The following is a 13195-nucleotide window of genomic DNA, read 5'->3' on the forward strand; positions in this document are numbered from 1 at the left end:
TTTTAAGACCAGGCTGGATGAGGCTTTCAGCAACCTGGTCTGGTGGGAGGTATAAACAGCAATGAGGCTTCCCCTCAGCCTCCTTTTTCCCATATTAAACACCCCCAAGTGCCTCAGCTGCTCCTCCCCAGCCCTGTTCTCCAGACCCTTCCCCAGCTTTGTTGCCCTTCTCTGGACCTGCTCCATTCTCTCAGTGTCCCACTTGAAGTGAGGGCCCCAAAGCTTAACCCAGATTCAAGGTGTGGCGTCAGCAGTGCTGAGATCACACTGCAGGAGCTCAGCTGACACAACCACGGCAGGAAGAAGAGTGGTGCTGGGAGCTGAGGGGGTGTGCTGCTCCCAGGAGCTTCAGTGAGGTGACAGCACTGGGATGTTGGGCCTCAATTTCCCTCTTTGGAGCTAGCACCAGGAATCCCTGGGGTGGGGATTTCTGTTCTCTGAGCAGAGAGCATCCAAAAGCCTTTTTTAGGCTCTGGTGTTTGCTTTCTTGGGGCTGGCTGGAAGCAAGCATGGTGGCATTGCCCTTATATGTCCCCACGAAGGGACAAGGGTCCTGCTCTGCTTATCTGGTGAGGGCTGAACCTCCCTGCTAGCACAGGGAAAGCCCTAATGGAAATGAAACACCACCTCCTGCCAGGGCTGGGGTTTGTGCCAGGGAGCAGAGCTGCAGCCAGTCTGTGGAAGTGCTCCACGTAATGCAGGGCTACAGAGATGCTGAGGGGCCTGGAGCAGCTCCGTGAGGAGCAAAGGCTGAAAGCCCTGGGGCTGAGAGCCTGGAGAAGGGCAGCCCCAGAGGGGAGCTGAGCAATGCTCAGCAAGAGCTAAAGGGCCCACAGGGGGCAAGAGGATGCAGCCAGACTCTTGTCAGTGGTACCCAGGGACAGGGCAAGGGACACAAAGTGGAAGCTAGGAGGTTCCATTTGAACAGGAGGAGAAACTTCTTTGGTGTGAGGGTGCTGGAGACCTGGAGCAGGCTGCCCAGAGAGGTTGTGAAGTCTCCTTGTCTGGAAACATTCCAAATCATCTGGATGTGTTTGTGTGACCTTGATGATCTCCAGAAGTCCCTTCCAACTCCCACCCTCGTGGGACTCTGTACAAGGGATGGGTGAAGGTTTGCAACAGCCTAGTCCTGCCTGGGGTGTTCCTCAGCTTTGCTGCAGAGGAGCTCCCAGCCGTGAGACAGTGTAATTAGAGTGCACACCTGGGGTGGCACAGCAGGAAATGTGCCTTTTAGAGCTGGGGAAGTGGGGGTGGTGCCATTGGTCTCTCATTTGTGGCTGCAGTGTCCCTGCTCCAGCCACACAACTGGACAATTCCCCTTCAATGTGAGGACAGGGATGGCTCTGACTTGGTACTTCACCAAGCTCCACAAAACACCCCCAAAACAGGTTTGGAGTGACATAAATTGGTTTAGGTTGGAAGGGACCTTCAGGATCATCCAGTTCCAGCCCTCTGCCATGGGCAGGGACACCTCCCACCAGCCCAGGTTGCTCAAGGCCTCATCCAGCCTGGCCTTGAACATCTCCAGGGAGTGGACATTGCTCTGGGCAACCTGTTCCATGGTCTCCCCACCCTCACTGGAAAGAGTTTCTTCCTCCTCTCCAGTCTCAATCTCCCTTCTCCCAGCTCAAAGCCATTGTCCCTCATCCTATCACTCCTAGCCCTTGTCACAAGTCCTTTCCCAGTTCTCCTGGAGCCCCTTCAGGTATTGAAATGCAGCTCTAAGGTCTCCCTGGAGCCTTCTCCAGGCTGAACAGCCCCAACTCTCCCAGCCTGAGTTGCTAACCTGTGGCAGCTGCTTTTCTGGAGCCATGTTTCTAATTAAGGCCTGCCCCAAAACCCTTTCCCAAGTGAGCTGTGCTGACACCACAGACAGGTTATTTTTGTGCCCCAAAGCTCCCCACACTCACCCCACGTGAGAGGTTTTGTACTATGGGTGACCTGTTGGTGCATGGTGTGTCCCATGTGCTTGGGGACATCACTTTAATGGCACTTCCTATCTTTAGCTGGGCTTAGACAGCTCTCAGCACTCACCTATCTCACCACAGCCTTTTGGCTCCCTTCCTTACCAGGCACAGGACACTGTGGAGGGTTTATTATTAGCTTGGAGCCAGCCACTGGCTGAGGACAATGCTGCAGGCCAGGGCTTCACTCTGGTCATGTTTGGAGAGAAGCAGGATGAGAGGCAACCTCAACTGCAACCTCCTGATGGATCTGAGAGGTTTCTTCCATCTCAAACCATTCTACAGTTCTTATTTTACCAGATATTGAAACAGGAGCCCCCCCAAAAAAAAAGCTTTTAACTGAGCTTTACTGAGTTGAAGCAGCTGTTACAAACAAGCCATTACATGAAGCCTTCACATCTGCAGAAGCAGGAATCAGTTTGCCCATAGCAACTCTACTTATTCCATTAAAAAAAAGGCATTTTCAGCTTCTCTTTAAGGCAGTGGAATAGAAAAAATAAAAAACAAAGCAGTCCCTGTCCACCACAGCTGTCAATAAGTTATCTTCATAATTTTTTTTTTCAATTATATACAAAAAAAAAAAATCCCTCTTGCCAAAGGACAGTACAAGAAGAGGGGACACAAAGCCTCCCTCTGACTTCCAAGTACTATTTACATCATTCTGTACACAGCTCTCTCAGGTCTTCCAGGCCCTGCAAAGCAAGAAAGGAGAGATGAATGCCCCAATCATGAGGGCAGGTGGGCTCCAACTCTCAGCCCCTCACCTTTATCCCCCACCCAAGAAGCAGGAACATTCTTACCTAGGAGCAATTTAAGAGCTTGTTGTGGATATCTTCAAAGACTTGATTGTAAAGTTCATCCCTGGACTTGAGTCCATCTAAATAAACTGAGAGAAAGAGACAGAATCAGGCTGCAGGTTCTGAGCAGAACTTCTGCAGGTAGAGATTCAAGGAATCATCAGATGGGTTGGAAGGTACCTTGAAGATCATCTAGTTCCAACCCCTCTGCCATATAGTCAGGGACACCTCCCACTGGCCCAGATTTCATTGTTATTGATCCAAATGACAAATTGTTTCCCAGCTGGAGAACAGAACCACCCTGAAAAGGAAACTATGGCCCACAAAAATATCTTCTCCCATTTCAAGAATGTGTCCTCTCCTCCAGCTGCTTACAGAATGATAGACTCAGATTGGTTTGGGTTGGAAAGGACCTTGAAGATCATCCAGTTCCAACCTCCACTACAGCAGGTTGCTGAAGGCCTCATCCAGCCCAACTCTGACCACTTCCAGCCTTAGAGCCTCCACAACTTCTGAGCAATCTGTTCCAATGCCTTAGCAACACTCATGGGGAAGAATTTCTTTCTAATTTCTGATCTCAGTCTAGCTTCTTCCAGTCTGAAGCCATCACCCCTCCATGCCTTTGTGCAAAGTCCCTCTCCAGCCACCCCACAGCTTGCACAGAGCAAAGGGAAGCCATCTCAGCTGTGAGCTGCACCCCTGTGGGTGTGAAGCAGGCAGGAGTCCAAATGCACAGTGCCCATTGCATCACCACATTCAGAGCTGCCTTGCATTAAATCCCTGACTTCCCTAACACCCCCCTGACATCCCCGGGGAGGTGTTCAGGGGTCTTACCAACATCCACCCCACTGTCCTCCATTTCCTTCCTGTGTTTCAGGTACATTGGCCAGACGTGGCCATCGAAGAGCCCTGGTGGGTCAGGGACAGTGTAGTTTCTGGTACTGCAACAGAGGGGAGAGGAACATCAGGACTATGGCACCACACAGCCTCTCCTGCACTGCTGAAGTTTAGAAACAGCCCAATCCCCAACCAGGATTTGTCTAGGGTTTGCAACAAGTTTCTTTAAGCATCCAAGGTGAGTGCAGAAGCTACAGGGAGCTGCTGAGGGCAAAGCAAACAGCATCTGAGGGCTTACTGCTGCTTGTGGAGGAATCATGCAGGTGCTGATCTCTCACTGCCAGAGAACAAGGCTCAGAAAACACCACCTGAAAGTCCTTCTCCACTTATATTACCCATTTGCAGCTGTAATTCCAACTGGTGACACCAATTTATCCCATTAGCAGCCACAGAAAAGCAGCCTGGAGAGCTCTGGCATTGGGAGAGCCTTTCCTGGAAGGAAGGATGAGACTTCCACCAGAGAATCTTCTCACCTCCTCCTCCTTTTGCACTCATCATAGGGAACTGCCAGGTAGTAGCGGATGTCAAAGAGGTCTATCAGGGGCCTAGGGGAGAGGAGAAAGAATTTAGTCCATTTTAAAATTACTTATATTATTTTTTTTCCTGACAGAAGTGTTAATTCACCCCCAAAAATGCCCTGTAAAAAAAAAAAAAAAAAATCTTTCAGCCTCTTGTACCTGTGTCTATTATAGACAACAGAAACCTAAGTGGTTTCTTGAGGACACAGCTAATGCTCAGCAGGTTAATTGGTAGCTCCAAACCATGGAGAATGCTGTTTGCTGGAGCTCACAGTGGTGTTCTTCCCACCCAAATCCCTGTGGGTGAAATGCTCCTTCCAGACCAAGGAAAGGTCCTGTTAAGGACTGGGCCCTTCAGAGGAATTTGTGACCTTCAGGAGAGACACCAAGCATGACCCGCCCAGGGACAGACCAGGACACCCAGCAGTGTGCCAGCTCCATCTCTGGTTAGAATCATAGAATCAGTCAGGGTTGGAAGGGACCACAAGGATCATCTAGTTCCAACCCCACTGCCATGGGCAGGGACACCTCACACTAGTTGGCTAGTCTTGGTCTGGCAGGTCCCAGGTGGCTGCTTGGACCTCTCCATCCACAGTTTGGGAAGCTGGAATGGTGCAGTTCAAACAATCCCAGCTTTGCCAAGTGGCCTTGTTCTCTTCCAAGAGTTTTGTAAACAAAACTGCACTTTGGAGCCCAAAACAAAACCACAAAATATCTTTTGCTTGTTACTTTTCTGAAGTATACATATTGGAACTTTTCTCTCTTCACTGCCATTTTCCTGCCAAGAATTCCTTCCCTATATATATGTATGAAAAAAAAAAAAAAAAAAAAAGGGTTTTTGATCTTTGCTCCAGTGCCCAACTAACCACCAGGCTCAATTTACTCAGTGCTGGAGCAGCACGTGTGCCATGGGCTCACATGTATCACACAAGGACAACTACTCCTAAAGCCCAGCAGAGAGCCAAGCAGGGTAGATTAACAACTTGCTCTCATCAACAACCTTTTGCAGGTCAAGGTTTGGGCACCATGGAGGTGACCAGAAGGGCTTCTGCACCTTTACTGCTGGCTCAGTATTTGCAAGTCTTGGTCTAAGGCTTCCCTGTGCCCTAAATGAGAGCTTCCTACATTACCCTAAGACAGTCCTGTGTGCACTTCACCTTTCCCAGCATTTACTGGCAAGGTTGAATCCTAGAATGGCTTAGCTTGGAAGGGACCTTACAAATCATCTACTCCAACCTTCCTGCCATGAATTCTTCAGGACAGGTCAGGGTTGGTGTATTAGTGAAGAGGAGGTTTCAGACCTGGCACTGGGGATCTAATGTTACAGAACCCCAGCATGGTGAGGGTTGGAAATAATCTTGAGAGATCACCCAGTCCAACCTCCCTGTCTCAAACAGGGTCACCCACAGCAGCTTGCCCAGGAGGGTTTGGAATCTCTGCAGAGAAGGAGACTCCACAACCTCTCTGGGCAGCCTGCTCCAGCACCCTCACAGCAAAGAGGTTTTCCCTGGCAAAGCACAAATCCTTCCCCAAACCTTACTTGTAATTATAAAGCAGGAAGCCTTCAATGACCAAGACATGGATATCTTTGGAGGTTGGCTCTTTAGAGCCAGGTGTGACATTCACCCCATGGCAACGAGCAAACTTCACTGGGTTCTCAATCCAGGCACGCACAGTGCTCACCATTGCCTCCATATCCAAGGAGTCCAACACTAGTTAGGAGAAAGGGAAAGGATGGGGGTGGAAAAAGGGGAAGACAATCAAACGCCATGAAGCACACATCAAGCTTTAAAAGAAAACAAACAAACAAAAAAAGTATAGTATAGAATCAACTTGAAAATTTAAAAATTAGGTAAAATTTTACAGTTAAATCTTTTTAATAAGAAGAAAAAAAATAATAAAAAAAGAAATACTTAGGAAAAATAAAATCATATACATTACTGCATCCTATAAGGAACACTGCTCTTACCATCCCATTGCTTAAAGCCGTCTTCCCCGACTTCTATTTGATCTTGTGGCTGAAATATAGTGAGCAATAAAACATTGCTGCAAACTCAGCGGCACCAGCTCCCTACAACCTGGCCTCTACTGCAACAAACAACAGTGTTCACCTCTCACACTTCACAGACCCTCAGTGCACTAAAACAGGTACACAACAGAAAAAAAAAAAAGAATCTTACAGCAAAGAATCCAACCCCAGGAATTTGGATGTTTAGGTTTTTTCTGTGGCTACGCAAAGCGTTCACCATTACAGACCCCCTCTTTGGACCACAGCAAAGAATCCAACCCCAGGAATTTGGATGTTTAGGGTTTTTTGTGGCTATGCAAAGCGTTCACTTCAATTACAAACTCCTCTTTGGACCACGGCAAAGAATTCAGCCCCAGGAATTTGGATGTTTGGGGTTTTTTTTTGTGGCGATGCAAAGTGTTTATTTCAATTACAAACTCCTCTTTTGACAACAGCAAAGAATCCAACCTCAAGAATTTGGGCAAGTGGTTTTTTTCATTTTTTGTGTGGCTCTGTCAAGCCACTCTGGAAAAATGGCAAGGGTTTGATATGCTGTTGGTAGGCAAAGTATTAGAGCCCCCTGGTTAGGAGTCAACATAAAGAGCTTAAGAGTATTTGTATTTCAAGTAACAGCTAAAATGTGCAGCTTCCAGAAGAGGGATTTCAAGTCCTTAAAGGCTCTAATGAGTCACCACAGCATGACTTGGGTCACTTTGTTATGGCTTTACTTGCAGCAGCATTTGCCAGCTGAACACACCAGGGGGAAGTCATAGATCAAGTCAAACCATTCCTCCCCCTAAGGGCTCAGGTCTGATCAAGTTTGTGCAGGAGGCTTCTGGCAAAGTTCTTCCCTCTGCTTTGAGCACCACCTGCAAGGGCAGGGCAAACCAACCATGTGCTGCTGGAGCACCTCATGTGTTAGTGGACAAAATGCCACTACAAGTATGTCACCACACCTCTTGGACTTCCACCTATGGTGGGGTCCAGCTCTGTTGGAATTCCTCTGATGGTTGCAGCCTGGGAGGTTTGCTGCTCTGGTGTGAACCTTTCCCCTGCTGCACTCCCAGGCTGGGAGCAGGAGAGCTCAAACCTTCTGTGCTCACCTTGGAGCTGGGTTTCTGATGTGGAGCTGTGAAAGCTCCCCAGTACAACTGTTTGTCTGTACTGACAGCAAGCTAGGGGTGTTTTAAACCCTCAAGTATCACTGAGGAGCCACATTCTCAGGTAAATAAAACAAGGAGGAAAACTCAGCATGGAGAAAACAATTTGAGCACAGTACAGTAAATAAACCTCTAACTTAAGTCAGCAGTTTCTAGATTTAACTAGTTCTAGTTAAATCTAGAACTAAAGGAAGATTTTGCTGCAAGCCCTTCTGTGCCAAGCTCCACTTCTGCAGAAGCTGACAGACACTGGAGTGTGTCGAGGTCAGCATCTCCTTCTCTGTCCAAACTGATTTACAGAAACAGATATGTAAGGAAAAAACAATCATCAGAAACTGTGCTGCTCCTAAACTAGCAAAACTTACCTGGAAAGCTTACACAAGAGTATAAAACTTACAGGGGGACCTACTACTGCTGTCACTGCATGCAGTTAATGTCCTAAAGAAAGGAGGAGCTCAGCTTACCTTGAAGAAGTCATCCTGGTGGACCACACAGCAGTTAGGCAGTGCCTTGATGAGTCTGTTGGTCAAGGTGGTTTTACCACCATTGGTGACACTGCACAGGGAGGAGACAGAAGTGTTAACAGTTACATTACAGAATGATTTCGGATGGAAGAGACCTTGAGGATCATCAAGTCCATCACTGCCAGGTCACCACTAAACCATGGCCCCCAGCACTACATCTCCATGGATTTGAAACTCCTTTCGGGATAGGGACTCCACCACCGCCCTGGGCAGCCTGGGCCAGGCCTTGACAACCCTTTTGGGTAAGAAACTTTCTCCCCTGGGGCAACCCGAGGCTCTTTCCTCTTGTCATGTTACTTGTTCCTTGGTAGGAAAGAGAAACCCCCACCTGGCTCCAACCTCCTTTCAGGGAATTGTAGAGCAAAGAGGTCTCACTTCAGCCTCCTTTTCTCCGGCTGCACAACCCCAGTTCCCTCAGCTGCTCCTCACCAGACCCTTCCCCAGCTTGGTTGCCCTTCTCTGGACCTGCTCCAGCTCCTCAATGTCAGGACACAAAACTGAATCCAGGATTCAAGATGTGGCCTTACCAGTGCCCAGTATAGGGGAATAATCCCTAGTCCTGCTGGTCACACTCTTGCTAGTCCAGCCCAGGATGCTGGTGGCCTTCTTGGCTCGTTTCCAGCCGCTGTCACCCAGCACCCCCCAGATCCTTTCCTGCCCCAGTCCTGAACCTTTCATGGGGTTGTTGCGACCCAAGAGCAGTGCCGCGCTGAAGCCGCCGAGCCGCGGTCCCCTCCCGGGAATGCTATGACCGAACCGAATCCCGGCGGCTCCCCGCGCCCAGCCCATTCGAATTTCCCGCCATTCCGAGCGCTTACCGCCGATTAGCTGCGCCCGCTCGTCCCGCCCTCGCCCCGCCCCCGCGCCGCCGGTCACTGGCTGCGGCCGTCCCGCGCGCGGGACCGCTCGCGCCGCTCCCAACGGCCACGCTGAGCGCGCGCGGGGCCGCACCGTTATCTCCGGCACCGGGCGGGAGCGGGAAAATAGCGGCCGGGCTGGACGGGGCTCGGTCCCCTGCCTTCGCTCCCTTGGGAACCCCGAGGGTGGAAGACGTTGCCCGGCAGGGAGCGGGCGGCTGCCAGCGTAGGTCTCTAACAGTTGCTCACCGGCATTCGCTGCTCTGGAACAGCCTCCCTCGCTCCGAGTTCGGCTGAGCAGCTTCAGCAGCCGCCCCGTGGTTTATCAGGTTCGGAGGGAGGGGAAGTGCTTTTAAAAATACCTTGAATGAATTAAGAACGGAGGGAAGCGTGCTCCGAGTTATGACTCAGACCGCTTTATACCGGCAAAGCCCCTTGGCATATAAATGGATTCGAATACTCTCCGAGGGAGAGAGCTCTCAAAAATCGCTACGTGCTTGTTGCTTAACTTTTCATACAAAAAACAAAAAACAAAAAACAAAAAAAAAAAAAAAAAAAAAAAAAACCACCAAACTGAACCCTCTCACACCATCTTTTAACCGACGCTGGAATTCCACCTCTTGCCCAGAGCCAACTCCACCAACCCCATAGCAGTCAGCGGGGCCGCCCCAAGCCGCTTGCCCTGTCCCAGCGCACAAAAATCTTCTCTTATTCAAGCAGATAAAAGCTTTTTGTACACCCCCTACCCCTCATCCACCCCCGTCCGATCTGACGCAGGATTCTTGTCCTCTTTGCCTTTCAGGGAAGCTTTTAAAAGCCCAAGTTACTGGCTGAAAAGATCTATTTTAAGGTTTGAGCCGCGCCACTTCAGCTGACCTATAAAATAACTTCTGAATTACGCTGAAAAAAGAAATATTTATTTTAAAACGCGCTAGCTGCCAGCCTGCAGCACAAGCGAAGAGTCAGCAAGTTGCCATCATTTTTATAACCCGAAAGTGCTATTTCCTAACCCAGGCCCACCATCTCCCAGCCTTAAATCAACTCCTAGAGAACCAAACGCAAAGAGGAAACAAAACAAAAAGGCAAAAAACGGAATATAGAGAAAACATGACCAAAAACTCACCCTCCGATGCCTATGATGTATTTCATCTCTGCCAAACTGCCTCCTTAGCAGGAATGTGGTGGGGGGGAAAAAAAAAAAACAATTAAGAGGCTGCAGCACAAAGCAGCTCCTGCCCCTTCCTCCTCTTCCCCCCACCGGAGCCTTCCTCGCTTGCTCCCTTTCATTGAAGGAAAAAGGCGGCTTGGGCCCCAATTTATAGGGTGCCTCCCGCCCTCCCCGCCCGCCTCTCCCCGCCCCGCTCGCTGCTGGCCGAGCCTGTGACCATCATGAGCCTTCGATGTCACCTTTCGCAGCGGCTTTAACCAGTCCCCCCCTCGGCCGCAGGGGTCATGCGCGCAGCCTTGCACCTGTCCCGGACCCCCCTGCGCTTGCCGGCTTGGCTATAAATAGCTTTTTTTGGCAAGCAATTCCTTTGCCTAACTTAGTAATGGGGTAGGTGAAAATGTCAGCATCCCTTTGGATAATCCCTTGGGGAGTTCTGGGGTGTGAGGAGAGAATTCGGTTTCAAGTTGGTTTTGGTTTTATTTATTTTTTTTTTCCTTAAAGTCAAACTCTTTTTGCCTTTCCTCTTCGTTTTTCATAGAATCAACCAGGTCGGAAGAAACCTCCAAGATCATCCAGTCTCAACATGTCCTGTTTGATAAGGGCAACAATAATAATATTATTATATTAATTATATTAATATTATTACTAGTATTATTGTTAATCATATATATTTAAGACATAATATGTATTCTGTAATATTAGTAGTAATAATGTTACAGGATAATGATGATAATGGTGATAAAATATATAAATTATAATTATATATTATAAATTATAATTATGGTAATAATGAAATTATAACATCATTATAAATATAATAGTAATTATAACATATATAATTAATAATAATTATAACATTATAATATATAATAATGTTATAATTATATAAAGTAACACCAGTAATACTATTAATCATACACATAATACTAATAACAACAATGTTGCTTATTATTAATTATTAACATTATTATTGACATTATTTTTAATATTAATGTTATTAATATTATTATTTCCTAATATTCTATGAATCCATATTAGGAAGAAATCCTTTCCACTCAGGCTGGGGAGACACTAAAACAGGTTGCCCATGGAAGAACCCTCCATGGAGGTGTTCAAGGCCAGGCTTGAGCAGCCTGGGCTGGTGGGAGGTGTCCCTGCCCAGGGCAGAAGGTTGGAGCTGGATGATCTTGAAGGTCCCTTCCAACCCATTCCATGAGTCTGTGAATCCAAGGCTTTAGGAGCTATGAAGACAGGGTGTTCCTTAAGCCATGCACTGTGTTAGGGCAGCCTCTAGAACATTTCATTCTGGCATCTTCTGGCTTAATCACCTCTCCCTTGTTAATATCCTCCCAATTTCATGGGCCACCTCTCCTCAAATTGCATAATTGCTTGACATCATCAGCTTTGATTCAGAAAAACTTGCTCATCAGCTGTACTTAACTGGAATTTTTTCTGCTTCTATTTCAGGCCTGAAGAAAGAATTGCTGACCTAAAATCGTGTTTGTCTCACCCCAGCTACATCTGGTGATGGAATTAAAGATGAGACTTTGCCCAAACAAGGCTGCTTTAGGCTCGTCAGACCTGAGGGCTTTGATCCTGGCCAGCAAATGAGAACATTTTTAACCATGAGAGGTGTAAGATCCTGCAAGTCTTGCAGTGAAGATATTAAAGGAAAGAAAGGAAAATAGAGTCTGGTAAATTCCTAAGTGAGCTTACAGCAGATGGTCTTCTCCTGCCTGTGATGCTGCTTTAATTCTCTGTGTTTAATAAACAGACCTCAGCCACTCTTGCCACTCTAATCATTATTTATGGTCAACAGAGGACACTGTTTGGTTGTTCCTGCAGACATCCCTTGCAAATTGTCCTTTTCTTATCATTTCCAAGGTAAAACGATGGCTCCAGAGAAATCTGGAACTGGAATTCTTGCATGTGAGCAAGCCATGACTTGGGGGGAGTCACATCTCCAGCAGCTGTCCCTTGCTTTGAGCACACAATTGCAGGTCAGGCTGCCAGCTGGGTTAAATTGCTGTTGTGCACTGAGGTGGAGCAGGGCTAATTTGCACCAACTGAAAACCTGACCTAAGATTAGCTCTTGGCTCTGATTTTCATGCCCTTCATTGCATTTCTCTTCTGCCTGCGAGCTAAGAATATGTCTTGGTGAAGAGAGCAAGCAGTGTGTCCCTGCAGGCTTTGTTTCACCACATCAGCCTCGTGTGCCAGGCCAAAACTGGGAGGCTTGGCAACTGAGTTGAAGTTAGGAAGGGACACTAGTGGCAGTCCCCTCTGCCCAGTTCTCTGATCCAAGTATTTCTGGAACGTGCCACCCTCGAGGTGAGTGCAGATTGCGTTCTGCCCTGTGGGATTTACTGATGTGGAAGTGAAACACAGGCTGGGGCTTTGCACTGGAAAAAAGAGGATTTGACCTAAGATGGGTCAAAAGAAACAGTGTAGAATGGTTTGGGTTGGAAGGGACCTCCAAAACTCACCCAGTCCAACCCAATGCAGTCAGCAGGGACATCCTCCACTAGATCAGGTTGCTCAGAGCCTTGCTCAAGCCTGAATAGCTTCAGGGGTGGAGCCTCAGCTACCTGCCTGAGCAACCTGTTGCAGTGTTCCACTACCCTCGTGGTGCAGAACTTGTTCCTAACATCCAATCTAAATCTGCTCTTCTCTCACTTCAAACCATTGTCCCTCATCCTGTCCCTGCAGGCCTTTGCAACCAGTCCCTCTGCAGCCTTCTTGTAGCCCCCTTTAGGCATGGAATGCTGCTCTAAGGTCTCCCTGGAGCCTTCTCCTTGGGGTTTTGTCTGGTTTGGGTTTTATTTGTTGGGATTTTTTTTTGTTTGGGTTATCTAAGGGCTTTGTTTGTTGTGATTTTGTTTGGTTTGGGTTTTTTGTGTGTGTGTGCTTGGGAGCTGGGTTTTGGTTTTATTTGTTTTGATTTTGTTTGGTTTGGGTTTTTTTGAGTGTATGTTTGGGGGCTGGGTTTTGGGTTTGTTTTAATTTTGTTTGGTTTGGTTTTTTTGTGTTTGGGTTTTTTGGTGGTGGTGTGTTTTGTTTTTTTTTTTTTTTTTGTTTTGCTTGGGTTTTTGTTCCTTTGCTTGAGCTTTTTGTTTGCTTGGGTTTTGTTGCTCTTCCCTTTTCTTTTCTTTTTTTTTCATCTGTCAGTTGCAAACCTCCTTCACACAACCCTCAGTTCAAAAGCTCCTTTCCAAGCCTTCTCTTCACAGCCCCTCAGTGCTCCTGAGCCTGTAGCTGACTTTTCCTGTGTTTAAGCTCCTCGAGTTGATTTTTCACCACCC

General features: G+C 47.7%; 1 protein-coding gene across 1 annotated transcript; it reads right to left on the reverse strand.

Annotated features, from left to right (window-relative positions):
• Positions 1-2311: 2311 nt before the first annotated feature.
• Positions 2312-9879, reverse strand: NMRK2 (nicotinamide riboside kinase 2). Its single transcript, XM_054396189.1, has 8 exons — positions 9849-9879; positions 7809-7899; positions 6146-6194; positions 5717-5888; positions 4132-4203; positions 3596-3702; positions 2765-2850; positions 2312-2656 (listed from the first exon to the last, which is right to left on the reverse strand). Exons 1-7 carry the CDS (start codon positions 9872-9874, stop codon positions 2765-2767), a joined length of 603 nt encoding a protein of 200 aa, XP_054252164.1. The 5' UTR covers positions 9875-9879; the 3' UTR covers positions 2312-2656.
• Between the last annotated feature and the right edge of the window lie 3316 nt (positions 9880-13195).

The sequence above is a fragment of the Indicator indicator genome, chromosome 36, assembly GCF_027791375.1.
Source record: "Indicator indicator isolate 239-I01 chromosome 36, UM_Iind_1.1, whole genome shotgun sequence".
Lineage (NCBI taxonomy): Eukaryota > Metazoa > Chordata > Aves > Piciformes > Indicatoridae > Indicator > Indicator indicator.